Here is a 25,293-nt window from a genome sequence, read left to right as displayed (position 1 = left end):
TAAAATGAAGATCCAGTCATTTCACTGACTTGGTTAAAACCCGTTAATGCCATCTCATCTTTAAAATAAGAATCAAATTCTTCCCGTGACCTGAAAGACCCTGCCTCTTTATACAGCTTAAGCCGTAGCAGTCACCGGTACACTGTGTCTTGGGACCGTGTCTTACAGTTGCTTAAATAGGTCAGGCTTTGTTGCTGATATCAGGATCTTTACACAAAGTCTCCCCTTTGCCTGGTGAATACTTAGCTCTCTTCTCCCACTCCCTGGTCACCTATTTGTTTCGTCAAGCCTCAGCTTAGATGTCTTTCCCCTCCAATGTCTCCTGTTATGTCTAGAGCATTTTGTTCTTCTTTTTTCCAGTACTTAACACAATTTTGAATAATCGTTCTTTTTTAATATTTAAATTTTAATCTTCCTCTTTTTGCTTGAGGAACAGTGGCCCTGAGCTAACACCTGTGCCAGTCCTCCTCTATTTTGTATGTGGGATGCCGCCACAGCGTGGCTTGATGAGTGGTGTGTAGGTCCACACCTGGGATCGAAACCTGCAAAACCTGGGTTGCCGAAGTGGAGCGCAAGAACTTAACCACTACACCACCGGGCCGGCTCCCCTGAATAATCATTATTTTTTAATATTTCTCTGTAAGCTCCATGAAGGCAGGGAAATATCTTAATGTGTCACTGTAACATATGTAGCACCAGCCTTGGTGCCTGGCATATTGAATGAATGAATGCTTTCAAGTGATTTTTGCCAAGAGGGAAGAACAGGGAGTGAGATAACCCCAACAAAGGGCTGGGGAAAGAATGATGAGAGAGAGAGATCAAAGATATCAGAGTGGGTGTGTGATGGAGCAAGTTCATAAGAGGAATAGAGAAAGGTTGATAGCAGACACCAAGATGGAAGAGTTCGTCTTGGAAGAGAAGAGGAATAGCCTCTCTGTGGAGTGAGGCAGTTAGGAATGGAAATGTCTGTATCAGGGGCACTTGAGGAGGGGGCTGAATGTGGAGGGTACAGTTTGTGGTGGATGACTTGAGTTCTTGAGGGGAGTGTAGAAGCTAGAAAACAGACTCACTGATGATGCATCAACTCACCTGCACTCTGGGCCCACCTGAGGTTGGATTGTGTTGTTTCCTTCTGCATTTACTCCCTGTGGCCCTGATCAAGACTAATTCCATGACAGAAAAACATTTAATGTGATCATCATAATAAAAGTTACTCTTTGATGAACTTTTTCTTATGTGCGCCAGACAGCGTGTTATTGTGCATTAAATGCCTTTTCTCATTTAATCCTAATCTTCACAAAAACCCTGTGAGGTCTATACTTTACCCTGATTTTTAAAAATGGGATAACTGAAGCTTTGAGAAAATTTGAGTAATCTGTCCAGTTGCATGTAGATAGAAATTGTTGAAAAGCTAGGAGTAGAATTCAAGACAGTTTAACTCTACAGCTGATGCTTTGGGCTAATAATAATGATTTATAAAAAATTTTAGAGGAAAAAAATGTCCTCAATAATCTATTTTGTTCAAACGATGATATTTAAAATAAAAATAAATTTGTTTGTAAACCTCTTCTAAAACAGGTCCTCCTATTGCCTTCTAGGAATGATCTCAATATTGCATAATATCTCCTTGAAAGGAAAAATTTAACCTTTTATAAACAGAACAGGGAAAATTTATCAGTGATGCCTCATTCACGTGGAGCTCATGACTGGAGTTCAGACCTCAGTAACCTCTGTTAATCCGAGACCACACAGAACATTGAAGTTAAAAAAAATGAAAAAAACAAAAACAAAATACGATGAGCTTTCATCAGTGAGCAGGGCTGAAAAAACCCAGGATCCAGTGATTATGCGCGATCAACTTGTGGTCAACAAATAGCAGAGATGGTATCCAATAGGAGAGTGTTGGCAGAGATTTGTGATAAGGGCAGCAAGCCTGAAATAATAGCAAAGACAACAGTTGACCAACCAAAGAAAAAGAAGAAAAGTAGGGCATCTTTGCTAGTAGAAGACTGCATGACTGCACTGTTCCAATGGCTGCTTTTTGAGAATATCATTGTGTCGCATTTAAGACACTTATACAGTTAAGTGTAAATTAGGGAGTGTTTAGTAAAAATAGGCTATATATGTTTACTTCTGTAACTTACAGGGTCATTTGCTAAGGCAAGAGTAGGCTTTGTTGATGGAGCATCTGTTGATGTGGAATCTATTTGCTAGAGAATTTGTGGGAATCTGATTATGAGTATTGTGGAAGACTTGAAAGAACACTGGCTTTCAGTCACACAGTGTGTGTTTAAATCCCAACTCTCTCTGTGTTACTGGTAGTCGAGCCACTCAAGATCTCTGGGCCTCATATTAGAAAAGGGAATTTTATTATGTGGTCTTTCAGGCCACCACCAATGCCAACATTGTGTGAGTTCTGGTAAATCACACATTAAATTGTCACACCAGCAACTTGCCTTTAATCCTGAGAAAGCCCAATAAATAATAGGATTTGTCTGTTTTCCTGTGTTGCTCCTTTCCCAAAGTAATAAATGGATCCTAATGTTATTGATGAAATGAATAGATGAAATGAGATGTGATTTTTTTTTCAAATTGAAGTCGTTTTAATAAAAGTTGTTATACATTGGACCTGAAAGAAAATAGATAAGGCATAAAAGAAACTAGATTGTGGGCGTTAGCTTTAATAAAATTTGAAAGAGTAATCCATTATACTACCAATTACTGGCACTTATTTCCCTGGTGAATATGGGAATAAGCTGTAAAAATATATTAGGCCCCTGGAGTTTACTTTTTAGACAACTGCTTGTATACAGAGATTGTTTTTAATTGATTTTAAGTATGAAAGAGCTTTGAATGTAAGATATGAAATTTAAAGATAGTATATTTCCAGTGGAAAGGTGAAAAAAATTAGTACATAAAAATATGAGCTTCAGCCTATGCAAATTAGGATTTACTAGGATCATGTATGGTGTGTGTCCTATAGTAGGTGCTCAATTAACATATTTCATCAATACTAAGATCACATTAGTGCTAAGGGACACCTTTATTTTATGTAACTTTTAGAGAGAAAATATGCTTCAAGTCCACTTATGACACAATGCCTTAACAGTAGTCTTTCCTGAGGTATAGATTGGTCTCACTAGTCCCTTTCAGGTCCTAAGTATTTGGTAATTTTGCTAAGTTCCACTGGCTTTGATTGAGTTACTTTAGTACATGATAAGTAATTCCTTTGCAAGTCTGGTAGTAACAAAACAGCTTTAATTGCTTGTAGGTTATCTTCCTTTCTTTATTGACATGAAACATTTGGATATAAATTTGAAAAAAATAAGAAATTAGAGTCATTCGTTCAGAGATGAATACTTGCTTCACTGATTTCAAAATTATACTCCACAGCTCTGTTTCTGTGTCTTTCTGGGTACCCAGTAACTTTTTTAATGCCTAAATATAATGGAACATTTTTAAAGGTATTTTAAGCATCATTTAAACTCAATACATAGTTTCAACATATTCATGACACTATTGAAATACCAAAGATATGAATGGGCTTAACCAACTTTGCACATGTGCAGGCAATAAAAACTACATCATTACTGCTACCTGGCTGACTGCAATTTATAGAATGCTGTCACTTGTAAAAGCAAACAAAGTTCAAAAACTCTTGATTTCAGTAATGTAAAAATTTGAAAAAAATATGAATCTTGGAATTGATGAAATCGGGTAAATCTTACGTGAGTTGGTGGTGGTCTTAACTATAACCTGGAACTGTTATTGCCTAAGAATTACCTAAGATTAGGATGCTCAAGATTAGAGTGTTGGTTTCGATTATTAATGACACAAAACCACTGAAGAGTCATAATCTTTTTCTTTAGCTTAAAACCAGAGATAGATACATCAGTAGCCTGAAAAAAAAATGCCAGAAGGAATCTGAACAAAACAAAGAAAAGCAGAGAAGAATTGAGACCTTGGAAAAGTATCTGGCTGATCTTCCAACTCTAGATGATGTACAGAGTCAGAGTCTACAGGTAACATTAAAGAAAATGCTCATTTTTAAATGACGTGAAAACATTTATTTTTAAGTTGACATTTTAGAAGTTTTGTAATTTTTATAATGTAAAATTTTAGTTATATATTTGGCTAATTATAAGTTAAATCCATTAAAATTGCTGCTTTTAAGATTAACTTTAATTAGAAACTTTGTTCATCTAAGCATGAATAGGTCTTTCTTATTGTTAATTAATATGTGGTTACCTTCCTATTGGACTTGTACCTTAACTCTCTCATTTAGTGTTCTACTCCAAAAGGCAGTTTCTAAGCCGGTCTGACACCCGCCCCATACACACACATGCATGCACCACAGTTCTGACCTTTCCCCATATTTTCTGGGATCCACCAAGACTAAACAAGACCATTTTTGACTATCTTTCCAGATATCTGATTTGTTTTCTTTATTCTCTTAATCTCTCCATAAATTCTTTCTTATACTTTAATCCGTGACTTCCATTTACTCCTCTGACTTCTCTTCTGACCATTTTCCTTTCTTAACGATACCTTGTCCAAAGTCTTTCTACTGACTCTGTCCTCTTGAAACCTTACTTATAAATCTGTTAAACCCACTCTTAAGTCTTTTTTCAAAGTGTTTCTAATCATGGAATTTTTCAGCCTCAGCACTATTGACATTTGAGGGTGGATAATTTTTTGTTGTGAGATTCTTTCCTGCGGATAGAAAGATGCTTAACGGCATTCTCTGGCTTCTGTCTACTGGATGCCAAGAGCATTGCTCTGTCACTTTCCCCCCAAACCAAAAATGTCTATAGACATTTCCAAATGTCCCCTGGGCAGGGGCAGATTGCTGCCTGTTGAGAATCATCAGTCTAATCTGTACAGTGTCATTATTCTGCAGACTCTAGAACTGTAATGCATTCTCTGTTTATATTAATTTATACATTGTAAAACTAAGAAAGGGTAATGTCAGGAACAAACTAAAGAAGGAACGCAGGAGTTTGCATGAGCAGGAACAGAAAGGATTATAGATTAAAAACATGCTTTCATAACACCTTACACTCATTAGGATGGCTAATGTCAAAAAAACCAAAGTAACGAGCATTGGTGACAATGTGGAGAAATTAGAATCCTTGTGCATTGTTGGTGGGAATGTAAAATGGTGAAGCCACTATGGAAAACCATATGATGGTTCCTCAAAAAATTAAAAATATAATTACTCTGTGATCTGTCCGTTCCACTTCTGGGTATATACCCGAAATAATTGAAAGCAGGGTCTCAAACAGACGTTTTGTACATGGCACATGGTCGTAATGGCATTATTTGCAGTAACCAAAAGGAGAAGGAAACCCAGGTGCATCAGTGGATGAATGGATAAACAAAATGTGGCATATACATACAATTCAGCCTTAAAAAGGAAGGAAATTCTGACACATGCTACAATACAGCATGGATGAATCTAAGCTCATTTTGTTAAATGAAATAAGCTATTCACAAAAGAGTAAATACTGTATAAGGTACCTAGAGTAATCAATTTATGGAGACAGAAAGTCAAAGAGTGGTTGCCAGGGGCTGAGGGGAGAGACAGTTGGGAATTGCTAATGGGTATAGGGATTGTTTTGCAAGATAAACGAATGCTGGTGATTAGTTGTACAACAGTATGAATGTTCTTAACACTACTGAACTGTATACTTAAAAATGATTGAGAGTAAATTTTATATTATGTGTACTTTACCACAATTAAAAATAAAATTTAAAAAATACCCCCAGATTGAGATCATTCACCTTTCTTTCTCTGTCTTCTGGAAATTTCTGACCCCATTCTCCTCTTCTCCGTAATCTCGTTCTCCCAAATTTCTTTTACACAAAGGAGGAGATAAAGTGTTAAGTACTCTAGATGAAATGAAGATAGTGTGATTTTAAGCATGAATCTGTTAATCCTTGAGAACACAGTAACAGTTTCTAGTAGAAACACATTTAATATTCCACGTGTTATGAACTTTGAAAAATTTCTCCTTAGCTGCAGGTTCTAGAGGAAAAAAATAAGAATTTGCAAGAGGCTTTGATAGATACAGAAAAAAAGCTTGAAGAGACCAAAAAGCAATATCAAGAGAAAGAGGCACAGTTAATATGCCAGAAGAAGAAAGAGAAGGAGTTGGTAACTACAGTTCAGAGGTAAGAAAACCTTCAGTAATTCTGTTATTTTTAAGTTATTTATGTTTTTATAAGGCATTTTACTTAAAATATGTTAATTTATAATTATTACTCTATTCTTCTCAAAGATGTACTGTTAAGAACCAAAAGTACTATGTCACTGAAACGGATTGTCTCAGTTGTGATTTAACATTGACATCTTGCCAGAGGTTTTAGATGATAATAGTAAAAAAAAAAAATGCAAACACCAATTGAAAACTAAAAGCATTAAGACAAACTCTTTGTCTGATAACTTTGTCAAAAAGTAAGTAAAAATTCTAAATAACAAAAAGAGAGGCCACCAAATACTCAGATGGCACTCCTTAATGAGGTGTGTCTAAGTGAAGTTACTGGCACCCATGTGACCCCACCGCAGAGAAACACAGGGCTGTTTTGCCGTGTACCCTCCAAGTTTCCGCACGTATCTTGCCTCATAGACTCTTTTCTTTTAAATTAGTTTAGAAAAAACAGTTAGAATTACAGTGAATGTCATTTGTTAGTATATTTAGCTAATGTATTTAAGCTGGGAAATTAATATTGGATTCTTGAAAAACCTAGAGAACTATGTTATATATGCATCTACATGTACTCGGTTTTATAAAACTTAAACTTTAATAGATTATCAACCATAAATAGATAAAACTAGAATAAGACAACAAAGCAGCAAAAAAAGCTAAATTTAAGAAATACACTCTTAATGCTTATATATATCAATTATATGTGTCAGTGTATTCTCAGCTTTTTAATCATAATCTATCTGATAATTCCATGTTAATATTGCTGTAGTACCACTTTGAGTCTTAAATATGCCTAGTCTACTTTTTTTCTTGGATTTCAGCACGGAAAAACTGATTTCTGGGACAATTCATTCTTCAGTGTTTCTGATCTCAGCTCCAAAAACTTCATATACTTTTGACTTTGCCTTTATTTTTCTCCTGTTTTCTTGCTCTTTAATTTCCCTTTTTATGTCTCCATATCTTATATCCTATTCTCTAGTCTCAAAACAGCTTCCTGACCTCCATATTCAACCATATAGCTTTTTCTATCATCTTAGTGGTAAAATGAAAAGATGTAATGTATCTGTTCTGTTTTATAGGGCATTATGATCATAAACTCAAGCTGTGTTGTTTTATAAATAGAATTAGGAACACCTGAAAATAATTCGAACGTTTGTTTTGGTCCCCTGTGTGCTTTTATATATTTAATATGATTTTATACTTTCACTTTTATTTAGATTTTCTCTTTTATTAGGTTTTTGGAGAACATTGAGCTTAGTATTCTTTTTTTCTTCTTGTTTTAAGTAATTTTTTTTGGCTTATAATGGTTTATAACATTGTGTAATTTGGGGTGTGCATTATTGTTTATCAGTTTCTGAATACACTTCATCGTGCTCACTCCCAGTAGTCTAATCTTTATCTATCACCATACATATGTGCACCTTTGTCCCTTTCACCCAACCTCCAACCCCCTTTCCCTCTGCTAACCACTAATCTGTTCTCTTTATCCATGTATTTGTTACCTTCCGTATATGAGTGAAATCATGCAGTATTTGTCTTTCTCTGTCTGGCTTATTTCGCTTAACATCATACCCTCAAGGTCCATCCATGTTGTTGCAAGTGTGATAACTTTGTCTTTTTTATGGCTGAGTAGTATTACATTGTATATACATACCACATCTTTTTTATCCATTCATCTGTAGAAGGGCACTTGGGTTGCTTCCACATCTTGGCTATTGTGATTAATGCTGCAGTGAACATAGAGGTGCATAAATCTCTTTGGATAATTGCATAAATTATAGAAAAGTTCTTTTGATTAATACCTGGTAGTGGGATAACTGGATCATATGGTAGTTCTATTTTTAATTTTTTGAGAAATCTCCCTGTTTTCCATAGTGGCTGCACAAATTTGCATTCCCACCAGCAGCGTATGAGCATTCTCTTTTCTCCACATCCCCTCCAACATTTGTTGTTGTTTGTCTTGGTGATTATAGCCATTCTGAGTGGTGTAAGGTGATATCTCATTGTAGTTTCAGTTTGCATTTCCCTAATAATTAGTGATGTTGAGCATCGTTTATGTGTCTGTTGGCCATCTGTATATCTTCCTTGGAAAAATGTCTGTTCATGTCCTCTGCCCATTTTTTGATTGGGTTGTTGGTTTTTTGTTGTTGTTGAGTTGTATGAGTTCTCTATATATTTTGGAAATCAAGCCCTTGTCTGATAAGTGATTTGCGAATATTTTCTCCAGTTGGTGAATTGTCTGTTTTCTTCATGGTTTTCTTTGCTTTGAAACTTTTTAGTCTGATGTAGTCCCATTTGTTAAGTTTTTCTTTTGTTTCCCTTGCCCGAGTAGATATGGTATTCAAAAAGATATTGCTAAAACCAGTGTCAAAGACTGTACTGCCTATATTTTCTTCTAGGAGTTTTGTGGTTTCAAGTCTTATATTCAATTGTTTAATCCATTTTGAGTTAATTTTTGTGTATGGTGCAAGATAATGGTCTACTTTCATTCTTTTGCATGTGGCTGTCCAGTTTTCCCAACACTATTTATTGAAGAGACTTTCTTTTCTCTGTTGTACGTTCTTGGCTCCTTGGTCAAAGATTAACTGTCCATAGATGCGTGGTTTTATTTCTGAGCTTTCTGTTCTGATCCATTAATCTGTTTGTCTCTTTTGGGGCCAGTACCACATTGTTTTGATTACTATAGCTTTGTAGTATGTTTTGAAGTCAGGAATTGTGATGCCTCCAGCTTTGTTCTTTTTTCTGAGTGTTGCTTTGGCTATTCAGGGTCTTTTGTTGTTCCATATAAATTTTTGGGTTCTTTGCTCTTTTTCCGTGAAGAATGTCATGGGAATTCTGATTAGGATTGCATTGAATCTATGGATTGCTTTGAGTTGTATGGACATTTTAACTATGTTTATTCTTCCGATCCATGAACATGGAATATCTTTCCATTTCTTTATGTCGTCTTCAATTTCTTTCAATGATATCATATAGTTTTCAGTGTACAGGTCTCTCACCTCATTGGTTAAATTTATTCCTCAATATTTTATTCTTTTTGTTGTGGTTATAAATGGGATTGTCTTCTTGAAAAGAGTAGTTTTCCATTAGAAATGAAGATGTAAATAAAATATGTAGGTGGATCCCTATTAATGTCATCCTTGGCACCTTTGCTATTTAAGAGATTTATTACTTTTCTAAGTGAGCATGCTTCGAATGAAGCATCTCAATACTCATAAATTGAGAATGTATACATGAAATAAGACCTTATTTGGTGTTTTTCCATGATGGTATATTTTTCCTTCCTCATAGTTGGCTCATTTTCTTTGTTTTTTTTTTTTAATATGAAAGACTTTAATAATTTTAATGTAATTTATTTCTCTTGGAATGTTATTGAATACATAAGGAGTAGTGTCTTTGACACTGATTTGGGAAAGAACTTATTCTGAGATAGAAATAATGTATTTTTCCCTTTTAGACTGAAAAAATAAATACTTTCATGACAAGTAACCATATATTTCGAAGCAGTGGACTACATTCATAATACATAAAAACTTCTCTGGTGCCATTATTTATTAACAATCTGAAGCCCTCATTGTACTTTAGGACTGTCAATTCTTTGTCCATAATCTACATATGGCATTTCTTCTTTTTTTTTGGAAGAGAGAGAAAGCACAGGATACTCCTAATACTTGGAAGAAGAAAAATAATTATTTACATAATGTTATAAACCGATGTTACTGCAATAAAAAAAATTTTCACTAATAAAAATAATTTTAAAATAATGAAAATGTCAAAACTCAGATTATAAGAAGTCTATTTCTTTTAGTACTCTGCAACTCTTGAGTATAATTACAAGCTGAAGTTGAATTCTTCCTAGTGTCTTGCTGTTAGGTTTTGGTTTTGGTCATGATTGTTAATAGTATAAGTTTCTTTAACCCAAACATGACTCTTCTTCCTTTCTCAAGGCTAAGACCGTCTTTCTCCTTTATCCTTTTATTCTTAATGTACCGGAGTGGCTTTCTTTCGTGATTTCCTCTTCTAAAATACTGCTCTCTGCCGGGGGTTGCCTAAGAAACTGTTAGGTTAAGTAATAAATATGTTAGATTGCTGCTCTTATTAATGAAGGAGCAATGTACTTCTGCTGGTTTAGGCAACAACGGTTTTTACAAACTTTTGCTGAGCTCAGAATGAAGGACAAAGACCTCCATCTGTGTTCTTAGGTTCCCTACCGCAATCATTCTAATCAGGGAACTGTGCTTTTGGGGTGAGGGAAAGAACAGGGCTTGGATTGCCGAGCTCAGATGAGGGTCATGAGAGACTTCACTAGGGCCTAAGGATGTCACATACTAAGCAACTCTTGACTCTAGTCTCATACTTGCCATTTCTGAAAAGACAATCAGCCTCCATTTTATTTCTTACTTGTATGAAATGTAAGTACTCAGACTTATTCATATACTGTCTGTAGGTCTTGATTATTGCTTGATTAAAAAATACTATAGACCCTAAAAAGGAACTTCATTTATGTTGAAGTCGTCTACCAAAATTAGCACACAGAACTTATTTTCTTCATATAATTGTCTTCCTAAAACAAACAGTTTGCAGCAAAAAGTAGAAAGATGCCTTGAAGATGGAATCCGCCTTCCCATGTTAGATGCAAAACAGCTTCAGAATGAGAATGAAAACTTGCGAGAGCAAAATGAGAATGCTAGTAAGGTCAGTCCATATCTTTGTTTATAAACGTGAAGTCTATACTATGTGGATATGTGTATATAGATATATAATTTATAGTTCTTTTATTCAATTTATATTTTTGCTGGTATTTAATAGCTTATGGAATTTTTAGTTTGAATGTTTTTATTTGGAAGTAGCCATTTAAGTAAATTTAAATAATTTAAATTTAAATAAAAGCCAAACTCAGGAAATTATATTACTTCTTAGCAAAAACAAAAAGATATTTTTTTCCTTCCTAACTTATTCAAAGGCTGTCTCACAGTTATTTTTATAAATTGCATAAATTATAGAAAAGTTTTATCGAGAACTGGTGAAGTACTTTTGCAGTTTTATATATGTGTGATCCAAATCATAGGCTATTTAAAGGATACTTGGTATGGATACATTTGTGAAAAATAAAATCACACCCTGATTTTTTTAATAATAAATTAATAATTTCCTGTGCTTTGCTTTTTATTCTTGAAATATTGGTACTTTTAAAAAAACAATTTGATTCAAACCGGTCTATTTCCTGTGTTTTAGATCATAGACAGCCAACAAGATGAGATTGACAGAATGATTTTAGAAATTCAGGTAAGGAATGTTTTGTGCTGATTTTAATTTAGCTATATGCTGATTTATATGCTTAATGGTTACATAACCTAAGAAATAGTAAAGCGTATATATATTTTTTTGTATGAAAAGATTAAGAGCACTTGAAATGAAGTTGCAAATTTTTTAATATTAATCTTTCAGTTTTTTAGAACGAAAATGCTATTTGGTAAATCGACTCTTAAAAAAGTTGTGAAAGTTGTTCTCTATTCGTCACCATTCCTCTTTTTAATGGGCTGTAGTCTATCTCTACTACTGAGATCACATTTGGTTAAGGTCATCAGTGATCTACTAATTAAAGACAATGCACTGTTCCTAGTCCATTGTGACTGGGCATGGAGCCCTCTCCCTCCTAATAATTCCAAATATCTGGGCCCAGACAAAATACTCATTAATTCTCTTGTCTTATCTTTTGAAGCAGTAACTGTCTTTTTGGGGGCAGGGGGTGGGTTCTTAGCCGTTCTGGCCATCTAGGTCCATAGGTTTAGTATATAATTTGCTCACAGAGACAGACAGCGAGTGTTGATAACTGGCCAACTTGGCTATACATATCAAGATATTATTTTAATAGAAAATTATAGATGAAAACAAATATGCCTCAGATAATGAGAAAATTTTTTGCTTAACATTACTTGTTTAAATAAACTTGTTATTTTTTTGTCCCTCACAGTTGAAGAAGCTAAGTGTTTTGTTTATTTGTTGTTTGGTGGTTTGTGATGAGTATAGAAGGTGTATACTCTGTAAAAACCTGAAAATATTGCCTGTTCTGAAAAAATGAATGTGAATTATTTCTCTAGCATTGGAAACCACAGAGAGAATCCTAAAGAGAAGACTTTGGGTTGAAAAACTATTCTCATTCCTTTGTACTACAGTTGATGGGCATGTTATCAAGTTGATACACATAATATAGCAGTTCCCTTCAATCACTAGTTCTTTAAAGCTGCCTAGTTTCTCCCAACTGCTTGCATAAAGAATGGCCAGCCTTACTCCTGTGCAGAGTATGATGGCCTTCCCATATGCTATAGCTCTGTTTTTTTAATTTCTTCAAGTTCTTTTGCATAGCCAAAATAACACAAAATATAATTAATGATGGCAGAGAGCTTCCCAACCTTTTTAAAACATGAGTTATGCGTTTAAGCTATCAGTATAATAGTTATTGTAAGATTTCACTGCCATTATAGTTTGAGTGTTTTGTTCCTCCATAGTTCCGGGAAGTAGTTCCATTTTAGAGTGTTTAGTAGACAAAGAAAACTCAGTATTATTAGAATTTCATGTTTCACTGCTTCTTCTATGTCCCTGCAAACTGTTGAGAAGACCAAATTTGTTAAAAGTTCATTAGGCTGGTTTGAAATATTGCATTGCCTTGGGTACAAGCAGGTTATTCTTACAGTTTAAATTTTATGACAAAAGAGAAAAATAAAATCTTTTGCTGTGTTCGTTTTATGTCCAATTTACAGGAGATAAAGATAAGGCAGCGTTACAGAGAGAAAATGCTATATTTAAAGTACCGCTGTAGCTTACCACCTTGCGGTAGAAGTCGTGTACTAACTGGTTTAGGTCAGTGGCAAGTTTATTGCTTCACAACGATGGAAGTTGAGGAGAAATCAGTCTTCTACTCATTATATTGTATTTGTTGAATATAGAAAAAGTAGTAATTCATATAAAACTGTATGCTGATTTTCATATTGAGTTCAGTGCTATAGAAATACAGATTTATCTACTGTTTTGTTCAGTTGTCAAGATGATATTGTTAACTGGCCTGAATACCTTGTGTATTCATTGATCATTTAGAAATATTGCCTTTCTTTATATCCATGAAACCAGTATGCTGAACTGGCTGCTTCTCCTACAGGTTTTTCTTCTGTCGATATACAATATAGAAAGATGTTTCGCAGTACAGTGTTCCCCATCATTTCTATAAACATGGCTGCAGTCAGAATGTGCATGAGTTCTTCATTGGGCATTACCCTCCTTCCTACCTATTCCTCAAAAGCGCATTTCACTCACATAAGCGTGTTTCCAGTGAGCTGTTATCACTGTAATCTTTTGGTGGAAGAGATACAGATTAAAAAGTTTGTTATGTTTACTTGTTTTCTCTAACATTAAAATGTTTCCTCAGGGAAAGATCTTATGGATTTAAGTGGTCTTTCTGAATTGACAGCTGTCTATGAATTATCATGGTATCACAAAAGACAGAATGATGCTTTAAAGGTCATTAAGACTGTTCACTCTTAAAGGCGTGTTTGGAACCACCAATCTCAAAACTGTGACAGTCTGTCCTATTTAGAACACTTCAAGAATAAACGTTCCCACAGCGTCAGAAGATCTTATTCCAGTTTTGAGCAAATCTCTCTTTAAGCCTTCATCCAGCAGGTTTTCTCAGTGGAAATGGTGGGAAAATGGGTCATAGCCAGTAAAATGTTTCATAGGTAGAATATAACTTTTCTTTAACCTTAATAAATATTGATTGATATAATGTTCCCCATTATTATTGTGATGTTTATCTCCTGTTTTTGTGTTATCCTAGTTTTGTGATGTGTCCTCACGTGAAGTTCTTTCTTCCTAAGTTTTTAAATTTTTACGGAGTTTTACCTATGTGAAGTTGCTTTATAATGCATGAAAAACTAAAAATATTCTTATCAGGAATTAATACTAATTTTTGAAAAACCTACAGCCAAAAAAGTCTCCTATCAAATGAAAAGTAGCTTTTTAAAAAGTACGCTTTCTGTGCAGAGTTTGTACTTAGAATGAGAACAGTCTTTAAGGTACCTATAGGCCTGTTGTATGCACATTATAGTTGTTGCTTATTTAAAATGTTAGAAAAAATATGTAAAAGGTGGATTTAACTTTTGAAAAATCAGTTCTTTGAGATTTGAGGTGGGGGCGTTGCAGGAAAGGAATCAGCTTACTTGAATCATGAAAGAATGTTCTTGAGCCTATATGTGCTATTGAGTGGTCACCAAACCTATATGAATATTCAGATTATTTGGAATGGGCTTTTTAAAATACAGGTTTCTGGGGCCCATTGTGAACCTAATGAATCAGTATCTCTGAGGTGAAGCTTGAAATATGTATTATTAACAAGTTCCCCAGGCAATTATTACTGAGAGCCTGGCAATGGTCCTAGTCCTAGAGTCATGAGGAAATGTAACAATCCTCAGCATTCTCATTGGACCAGAAATGGAATCCACTGGGAAGACTGAGGTTTAAGTGAAAAAAAGAAAAATGTGTAGTTCCAAGACACCTGGGTGTTCTTCCACATTTGAACTGTTTTGGTAGCTCTTGCATATAAGCCTGAGAGCAGATCAGGAGCTGGAAGAAAAGGAACCCAGGCAGGTTGTTTTTTCTTTATGTCATGCTGATTTTTTAATAACAGCTTTATTGAGATATAACTCACATGGCCTACAATTTACCCATTTTAAGTGTACAATTCGGTAATTTTTAGTATGCTCACAGGTATATGAAACCAAGATCACAGTCAATTTTAGAACATTTTTATTGCCTCAAAAAGAAACCCCTTGCCCTTGAGCTATCACTCCCTTAAACCCCATCCCCTCCCCTGCCAGGAAGCAATAACTAATCTACTTCCTGTCTTTATAGATTTGCCTTTTCTAGACATTTCATATGAACGTAACATGTGGTCTTTTGTTTTTCTTTTCATGCCCACACCAATGTTAAGCTCCATTAATTGCCAGCTGATCACTCTGTTTTCAGCAATGCTGTGTGGCATAAATTGCTTCACAGGCTGACCCATTCTGGCTCCTTCAAAGGAGATTTGTTCTCTTCCTAAGAGTGCTCTTCCCCGTTGTCACCTTCACTGTTTCTCTCTGGGAATGTAGCTACCTGTACTTTAGCCTATGCCTTCAATGAATGTAACGGTATCCTCCCAGCTGCCTCTCACCGCAACCTCCACTCTTTTTGAAGTGCCTTTAGGCTTGAACTTTTGCAACACTGTTGCAAATGAATTCAGTTCCTTTAGGGAGACATTTGGAGCACTCTGTTCTGTGGCTGGCTTCTCCCCAGGCAGAATCTCTGAGCCAGGTCAGTGCGGACCAGAGCAATGTCAAGCTTCTCTCTAAGTGAGTGTCTAGGATGTGAGCAGAAGCTCTAGATCTTGGCTTGCCTCTCGCAGTGTGGAACCCCTGCCCCAGAAGCCAGGGCACGGGCACTCAGGGCCCCAGTATTTCAGTGGTGCTGCACCCAAGGTAAAGCTTCATCTTAGGAGGGAGCCTGAGCAGAAGAAGGGAGCCCCCACCTTTTGGGTGTATTTACCTGGAACTTAGCTTCACCTACAGGTAGCTGAGGGCAGAGTGAGAAATGCTGATGTCCTGCCCTTTCTAGGAAGATAGCTCTCCGAGTGGGAGCTGAGGGGAGAGGGGTCCTGTGTTACGGGCTGTGCCAGTCTGGAGTAGAATTCCCATCTCGCTGAGCTGTGAGTGTGTAGGGATGGAGTGGATTTTCTTTCAAATACCACAGATTTTTGCTGTTCTTACTAAGTTTTAGTAGATTTTCTTGAATATATGTTTCTTCATTTGCTATATGCCCTCAGGACCATTTCCAGAAACTGTAAATGTGTTCTTTTATAATTTGCACTGGGGCGCGAGCCTGAGGAGCTCCTCATGCTGTCATGCTGGGAGTGGAACACTCAAGCAGATTGTTTTTAAAGTTATATCAGGGAGCAGGATGATAGTTAGCTTAAGGAATTTGAGTTGTACACTGTCTTTGATTCTTAGAAACCTAAAAAATGGCAATTTTTATGGTTTTTGCAATTCCTTATTTATTTCTCTTAGTTTTTATAAATATTTTGAAAATTCTCCCTTTTATCAGTATGGAGGAGTGAGGAACAGGGATTTAATATTTGTCCACACTTAGGCCAAAGTGAGAAATGGGGCCTCTATTGCCACATGCAGAGGTATCAGTGATGTGATGATGCTGATGCTAATGTTACATGTTAGGGGAAGTGTGCTTTCTGGTCTATATTTATCTCTAAACCTTAATAGTAATCTTAGAAGGTAAGAAAGAGTGTCTTCCTTTTGTACATGAAGTTGCTGAGATTTAAAAAGGTGTGCCCAGGGTCTCTGCTGAGATTCTAGTTCATATCTGACGGACCTCAGAGTTTGTGCTCTTGCCATTACTCCTAGCTGCCTCAAAGTGAAAATCCCAAAAGAAAGACCAAATGCACAAGAAAAGTGTTGGTCTCATCTCTGTCTTGTATAAGCCTTAGGAGAGGGATTTATTTTAAGGGTCTTTTCCTGGAATGAAAGATACTTAAACTGGAGCACAGTGGAAAACTAGCTTTCTGTGGGAAGCACCTGTGTTCAGTTGCCTAGAAGTAGAATTTGGAAATTTTGCTTTTAAGGTGAAATTTTTTAGTAGATTACACTCTACAATATGGTGGTGTTGTTAGCTCCTTGAGATCAAAGAAAATGCCCGGTTTTTTTTTCTGCTACATTTATTCCGAGAGCTTTATAATGGATGCTCTAGAGTCTGAACAATCCTTATCTAATTCAGGTCTTAGCACAGTGCCATGTGCATAAAAGACAGTCCCAAACTATTTTTGAATGAGTGAACATAACCTTTTTCTTAAATAAAAACTAAATGAGGTATTGAGTGGTTAGTTTTTCATTTATTTGTTAGTTTAGCTCATTCAGTAACTGTTAACTGAGTTTCTGCCACAGGCCAGGCACTTTTCTAGGGGATAGCTGGTGAACAAAAGAAAAAACCTTTGCCCACAAGAAAATTCATCCACGTTGCTGAATTTGGAATGGGCCAATTTTTTTTCAGCTTTATTGAGGTATAACTGACAAAATTGTAAGATATTTAAAGTTTATATCATGGTGATTTGATAAAAGAAATGGGCTCTTTTTGATATTTAGTGTAAGAAGAAAGGAATTAGTGTTTGTTCATAAATATTTTGCACCAGGTAGAGGTCATTTAGGCTTTTGAATTGTAAGCAACAGAACCAATGCAATTTAGCCTAAGCAAAAAAGCCATAGCATCTACTGTATTTTAAGAATGCAGAGATATCTATGGAAGCCATAGAAGGGAATGAAGCTCGGCTTCAGGAAGGAAAAGGCATTGTTCCTTCTCTCATTGCAGTGGGTTTCATTATTTTCTCTCTCTCCAGACTGACTTCCTTTCCTTTCTCAGCCAATATGGCAGAATATGGCTGCCCCACAGCTCCTAAATTCTATAGTGCATTTCCAGCCACCTGCAGAGACTAACGCATAGACTCTAGGTCTTAGTTCCTCAGGTTTGGTCAAGTGTTCAGTCAGCCTGTACCAGTGAGCTATGACCTGAGAGTACAGATGTCCAGTACAAGTATGACTACTTATGATTCATGGAATTTGTGAATAGGCAGACACCCAAAAATGTGGTCTACATACACACTGCATAATTTTCCTAATACCTTACAAGGTAGGAAATTCTTTCTAATGAATTTGGAGCCTAGAAAGATTAAATAACTTACCCATGATTGCACAGCACGTAAGCTGTGGACCCAGAACTTAATTATCTCTGACTCTAAAATCTTCTGCTGTTACCATTAACTCTCTACTTTCTTTTTTTAAAACTTATTTATTTTTATTTAGATATAATTGACATATAACACTAGTTTCAGGTGTACAACATAATGATTTGATATTTTTATATATTGTAAAATGATCACCGTAATAAGTATAGTTTACATCCAACACCACATGGCTTATAAATTCTTTTTTAATTGTGATGAGAACTTTTAAGATCTACTGTCTTAGTAACTTGCAAATATACAATGCAGTATTATTAACTGTAGTCACCATGCTGTACATTACATCTCCAGGACTTAACTTGATAACTGGAAGTTTATACCTCTTCACCTCCTTCACCCATTTTGTTCCCCAACCCCCACCCGCTTGCCTCTGGCAACCACCAATCTGTTCTGTGTTATCTATGAGTTCAGTTTTCTGTTTGTTTAGATTTCACATATAGGTGAGATCATACGGTATTGTCTTTCTCTGTCTGACTTATCTCACTTAGCAGAATACCCTCACCCTCTATCCATGTTGTCGCAAATGGCTAGAGCTCTTTCTTTTTTTGTGGCTGAGTAATACTCTACTGTATAAATCACATTTTCTTTATCCTTTCATCCATCTCTGGACACTTACGTTGTTTCCATGTCTTGGCTATTGTGAATAATGCTACAATGAACGTGGGGGTGCAGATATCTTTTTGAGTTAGTGTTTTGGTTTTCTTTGGATAAATAACCAGAAATGGAATTGCTGGATCATATGGTGGTGCTATTTTTAATTTTCTGAGGAACCTCCATACTGTTTTCCATAGTGGCTGCACCAATTTACAATTCCACCAACAGTGCACAAGGGTTCCCTTTTCTCCACATCCTTACCAACACTTATTATCTCTTGTCTTTTTTATCATAGCCATTCTAATGGGTGTGAGGTGATATCTCATTATGATTTTGATTTGCATTTTCATGATGATCAGTGATGTTGAGTTCCTTTTCCTGTACCTGTTTACCATCTGTATATTTTCTTTGAAAAATATGTATTCAGAACCTCTGCCCATTTTTTAACAGGATGGATTTTTTTGTTTGTTTTTGCTAAGAATTGTATGAGTTCTCTATTTTGGATACTAACCATTTATCAGATATATGATTTGCAAATATTTTTTCCCATTTGGTGGGTTGCCTTTTCATTTTGTTGATAGTTTTCTTTGCTGTGCAGAAGCTTTTTAGTTTGATGTAGTTGCCCTACTTTTTATATTTTTAATGCCATAATTTTTCTTTTTTTATCTTGTGTATCTACTAACAAATTGTTGTAGTCATTTATAAGTGATTAACCCACCACCTTTATAACATTATTCTGAGTTTTGCTATATTTTTACCTTTACCAGTGAGATTTATAATACTTTCATATGTTTTCCTGTTACTAATTAGTGCCCTTTCTATTCAACTTAGAGAAGTGCCTTTAACATTTGTTGTAAGGCTACCTATCTAGTGGTGATGAACTCCTTCAGCTTTTGCTTGTCTGGGGAACTATTTGTTCTTCAATCCTGAAGGACAGCTTTGCCAGGTAGAGCAAACCTGGTTGGCAGTTCTTTTGTTTCATCACTTTGAATATATCATGCCACACTCTTCTGGTCTGCAAAGTTTCTACTCCAGAATCTGCTGATAATCTTATGGGAGTTCTCTTGTATGTAATAAGTTGTTTTGGTCTTGCTGCTTTTAAGATTTTCTCCTTGTCTTTAACTTTTGACAATTTAATTATAATGTGTCTTGGTATGGGTCTCTTTGGGTTCATCTTATTTGTAATTCTCTTGGTTTCCTGGATCTGGATGTCTGTTTCCATCCCCAAGTTTGGGAATTTTTCAGCCATTATTGCTTCAAGTTAAGTTTTATGTCATTTTCTCTCTCTTATCCTTCTGGGACCCCTATAATGAGAATATTGTTCCATTTGATGTTGTCCCTTAAGGTATGTTCACTCTTTTTCATTCTGTTTTCTCTTTGCTGCTCTGATTGGATTAATTCCACTGCCCTGTCTTCAAGTTCGCCGATCCTTTCTTCCACTTCATCTACTCTGATATTGAACCCCTCAAATATGTTTTTCAGTTCAGTTATTGTATTCTTCAGCTCTGTGACTTCTGATTGGCACTTTCTTATATTTTCTCTCTCTTTGTTAAAATTCTCACATTGTTCATGCATTGTTCTCCTGATCCAGGAGAACATCTTTCTGACTGTTATTTTCAACTCTTTATTAGGTAAATCACTTATCTCTGTTTCATTAAGTTCTTTTGCTGAGATTTTATCTTGTTCTTTCACTTGGAACATATTCTTTTATTTCTTCGTTTTCCTTGACTCTCTGTGTTAATTTCTATGCATTAGATAAAACAGCCACCTCTCCCAGTCTTGAAGGAATGACCTTGTGTAGGAGATAAACTTTCTTTTAGCTAGTTGTTTTTTTTTTGAGGAGGAGGAGGATTAGCCCTGAGCTAACTACTGCCAGTCCTCCTCTTTCTTTTGCTGAGGAAGCCTGGCCCTGAGCTAACATCCATGCCCATCTTCCTCCACTTTATATGTGGGACGCCCACCACAGCATGGCATGCCAAGCAGTGCCATGTCCACACCCGGGATCCAAGCCAGTGAACCCCAGGCCACTGAGAAGCGGAACGTGTGCACTTAACCACTGCACCACCGGGTTGGCCCCTTAACTAGTTTTTTAAAAGGTATTGAGAGAAAATGTCAAATTTCATTCAGAGAGTGCATTTCCCTTATTAATGCTTCCTAGATGCCATTGTTATCTTTGCTTGTTAAGTATCCTAGGAATTGTACAGCATTTGGTCCTTTTAGGGTAAGCATTTCTGTGAACTCTTTCCCTTATTAAAAGGCTACTTGATAAGTGCCCTTGAACCCAACCAACGTAACACATTAAGCTTGCTCTATTTCCCGAGTGCAATTTTCCTTCTTATGACAAAGAGCACTAACTGCCAAACATTTCCAGTTTATTCTGATGGAGAAGATTGTTTCTTCACCGATTTAGTCTTACATAGGAATATATTAGATTTACTAGCTAATTATTAGTCACATTCAACATGACTCTGAATTGGTAAAAATATAAAACACTATGATCTTCTAAAGAGTTATAGCATTATGAAAATGCTTCTCTTGAGTTCAGTTTTCATTGTTAAAATGTGAAATTTAGAGTAGTTTATGGTGCCTTTCTTCTACAAGTCTTATAAAATAAATAGACACAATTCTTAAGAAAATTTAGAGTGAATTCTGGATTCCAGCAAAATAATCCTGTCATGCCAGTAAGCATCAATCTTCAGCTAGCTAAATAAATCCCCATATATCATTCAGTCATATAAGGTTTTAGTCAGTCAAATGCAGTTACAAAGAAATTTCAGTATCCAAAAATACACATACTCAGCCCATGTGACATTGTGCTGTGGGAGTCATTTTTGTGGAATATAAAACGAGTTTTCCCTGGAAGGAAATGTGCTTGTTATAGAGCATAATTCACTTGTATCCAACTTTTAAGTTCTTAAATGTAATATTTTTTTCAGAGTTTAGCAGACAAATGAAAGTAAAAAGCATCAAGGTTGAATATCTGAGACTGAGAAAACTGCTTTATATTTGCAAGAGTCTCATGTCACCCCCCCTTAGCTGTCACCCATGGTGACAGCTCCCCTCTCTTACTCCATCCAGAGACAATGTGAGGAAACTCTTCATAGTGAAGCGTGCTGTTTAGATGGTCAGTGTTCTGAAGTGTTTTCGGAGTTGAGACTAAATACAGTCCTGAGGAAAAAATGAAATCTTTTCTCTGGGCATATGTTTATTGATCTTGTGGTTTAACAGAAGGAAAATGTTGACAGAAACACCTGGAAATCACTGATAACCACAGGGTTTATGACAAATTTTTCTTTGGTCTTTAGCTAAAAATTAGGCTTAAAGGCCAAAGTGACCCGAGTACTCTGAAAATATCCTATACTGCTTTGGTGTACTCAGGATTTTCTTAGAATAGTATCATGCCTGGCCAATTGGTGATTTCATAATGGGAGTTAACAAAGAGATTGGGTTATCGAGTCCCATAATAGACCTTTGGCCTAAACTCAACATTGTATTCACAGCTTGGAATACTGTGCCCTGAGAGAAGGTTGTTTAGCTGTGTTTCAAATCACAGAAATAGGGATAGTCTTATGATCTTGTGTCTTATTAATCATAAGAAAAATGTCAAAAAAAAAGTGTATAGGTTGCTAATAGACTCCCAATTTATAAACAAAGGTCAATTAATAAAATAAGAACTGTTTGTAATATAGCATTAAGCAGCAATTTTAGATTTAACATATTTTACCCAGATTAAAAACTTTCTTGGTAAAGGTGGTATTATTATTATTATTATTTTCCTTTACTGTCATCCACTCTAGAATTAATTTGGATTGATTTAAAGTGAAGGCTTCAGCCTCTTCCAAGGGACTGGGGAGGATGGAGGATCTAAAGTGTTTAGAGCCAGTGTTCCTGGTTACCTGCCTGGCTGCATTTTGCTTTAAGCATTAACATGGTTTGTTTCCAATTTTCTTTGTTCTAGTCTATGCAAGGGAAACTGTCTAAAGAAAAATTGACCACTCAAAAGATGATGGAAGAACTGGAAAAGAAAGAAAGAAACCTACAGAGATTAACAAAAACATTGCTTGATGTGAGTAGAAGATATTAAAATTGCTTTGAAAGGATGATTCCATACCTATTTAAATTAAAGCAAATCTTATTTTGTGCATATTCATAGAACATTAATTGACGACTTGATTTTGCTGTGCTGGTTAATTAAATACATTAGATTAGGCTAACTAACCTTATAATCGAAAAGACAAACTTTTATTTTCTTATGTCTTAGAATACAGTTTTGCAGACTTAACTACAGCAAACTCAAATGTCCTAGAGAGATTAGGTCCTGAAGGCTTTGAATAAGGCATAAATTGAATAGAAACAAAATTATCCTTGTAAATCCTTAGGGAAGGTGCAATTTTGATACTTCATCATTGGAACAGATCACACTTTCTTCATTTAATTATGAGATGAAATACTTGGCTTGCATTTAAGGACATGTTATTAAAAAAAATACTTATTTTCGTTTTTTAACTGTCATCATGACATTTTGCCCCTCAATACTTAAGAATGCATCTCCAAAAATTGGGGACATTTTCCTGTATAACCATACCACCATTGTCAATGTGCAATAAAAATAATATTCCTTGATACTTGATAATACCTACTCTCCAGTAAAATTTCCCCACTTCTTCCCCAAATGTTTTTTATAGTGACTGGTGAAATCAGTATTCGATCAAGGACCATGAGTTGCATTTCATTTTGTCATATAAATCTGAGGTCCCTTTGTTCTCCCATGTTAGAGACATTTTGACGAAACTGGGCCTGTTGTCTTACAGACTTATAGATTGTCAGACCATTTAAATTTGTCTAATTGCTTCTTTGTGGTGTCATTTATCTTGTTCTCTACCCCAGCTGTTTCTTGTAAACTAGAAGTTAGAGCTAAAGTTATCATTACGCTCAGATCAAACATTTTTTGGCATGAATGCTTGGTGTTATTGACATCATCAAATTATATATGTTTGGTTATCCCACTGTAAGTGACACAAATATTGATCTCACTGGGTTTAAGATGGTGACACACTGATTCTTTCATTGTTACGTTATAGCCTCTGCAAACAGCAAGTCATCTGAGCGGTGATATGTAGGCGACTGTGTGAATATGCAGTTTGCCAGCACCCTTTACCTTGATGGGTTTAGTATCCACTGATGATCACTGTCTGAATCATTAGAGGATTAAACAAATGGGTTTTTTTTCCTGATTACATAATTTCATTTACATTTATTAGCTGCTATTCATCTATAAAAAAGATCTTTTCCTCAGCAATGTGCAGGCCATTTTGTTATTCTGAAATACAGTCCCAACTGGAAAGCTAATTAAACTTACCTTTAATTAGCAATTTCAGGATGAGGGGGAGAAGGTGACAATTTTGGGGATGAGGTGAAGGTATCTCTTTCTGAGGGTAATAAATAATGAGTTCATATTGATACTTCCAATTCAAATTTAATAATTCAGAGTTGTTTTTTCTTCTTTGATTTTATACTTGTATTTCCTTTTCTCTTACACTGAAAATTTTGGTTTCAAAATTAACATAATAACATATATACTTTTTTTCCCAATATACAAAAAATGCTTTCAAAGTAACAATCACTCTTGCTACTAACAATAAAACTACAGGATTTAAAGTTTCTTCATAGTTCTTTTTGTTCTTGGGATAAATATCATTATTGAAAAATATGTACACAGCCAAGATGCTCATGATGTGAGGGCGTGAGACTCCTAGAAACTAAGACAGTTTGGGTTTATGTTTCCTCTCAGGTTTACCCTAGGGCACACGGCGTGGAGGAACCATTTCCACTACTTAAATTATTTCTGTCTCTTTTTTTTCCTACTGTGTCTATGCAGTTAAATTTGGTTAATGTGAAAATGATACGACTCCACTGTGTTGTGTATAGACTTGAGGCAAAATGTTAATGTGTATAGCTTTTGAGTACCACTCCTCTGTTCCGACCCCCTGATTTTTGTTTTCTTTATCCACTGCAGAACCAAAGACAAACAGAAGAGTCGTGCTGTTTATTGGATCAGGGCCAGGAAGCCGACCAGTCCAGGCAGCAGGCACTTCTTTCCAAACGGCCACTGTTTGATTTGAGTGTGATTGATCAGCTGTTCAAGGAAATGTCCTATTGCCTGTTTGACTTAAAGGCGTTGTGTAGTATTCTTAATCAGCGTGCTCAGGGCAAGGAGCCTAATCTTTCATTATTACTGGGAATCAGATGTAAGTGGCTGATGGCTTGTCCTTATTGTGTTGCTTAATAATTAGGAACCTGTCTCCATGAATCAGGGACTTCTGATTGCCTTTTCCCCGTTTGTTTTTAATCCCCTTTCCTACTTAGATTTATAAATCTCTGCTTGAGTCTGTGGGTCTCTGAATACCTGTTATTACTTCATTATTAGAACTTAATTATACTTACAGAAGTGAGCAGGGTCATAGCTGATGGACTGCCTCCGGCTGTGCCTGCGTGGATGAGCTGTGCTGAATCTGTGAATATGTGACTAGAGTGTAGTTAGGTGTGATTTCCTGATTGCTCTTCTAGAAGTAATGGTTCTCTTGGCTTTCATGTGGTAATTGTATAAATTAATGACCCAGCCACCTGTCCACTGGTAAAATATTTGAGAAAAAATAC

The 25,293-nt window shown here is 35.7% G+C and overlaps 1 protein-coding gene across 14 annotated transcripts in view; it reads left to right on the top strand.

Moving 5' to 3' along the window:
- Positions 1 to 25,293, top strand: part of CEP85L (centrosomal protein 85 like) — a 201,168-nt gene that overhangs the window by 169,461 nt on the left and 6,414 nt on the right. For all 14 annotated transcript variants that reach the window (XM_070559325.1, XM_070559324.1, XM_070559318.1 and 11 more), the window contains 6 exons: positions 3,870 to 4,022; positions 6,020 to 6,174; positions 10,787 to 10,904; positions 11,445 to 11,495; positions 22,595 to 22,702; positions 24,653 to 24,884. In XM_070559325.1, coding sequence (XP_070415426.1) covers positions 3,870 to 4,022; positions 6,020 to 6,174; positions 10,787 to 10,904; positions 11,445 to 11,495; positions 22,595 to 22,702; positions 24,653 to 24,884 — 817 coding nt within the window. The remainder of the gene's footprint in view (positions 1 to 3,869; positions 4,023 to 6,019; positions 6,175 to 10,786; positions 10,905 to 11,444; positions 11,496 to 22,594; positions 22,703 to 24,652; positions 24,885 to 25,293) is intronic.

Source organism: Equus przewalskii, chromosome 9 (genome assembly GCF_037783145.1).
Source record: "Equus przewalskii isolate Varuska chromosome 9, EquPr2, whole genome shotgun sequence".
NCBI classification, from domain to species: domain Eukaryota; kingdom Metazoa; phylum Chordata; class Mammalia; order Perissodactyla; family Equidae; genus Equus; species Equus przewalskii.
The sequence above is the reverse complement of the archived record's forward strand: the minus strand, read 5'-3'. Positions and strand labels throughout refer to the sequence as shown.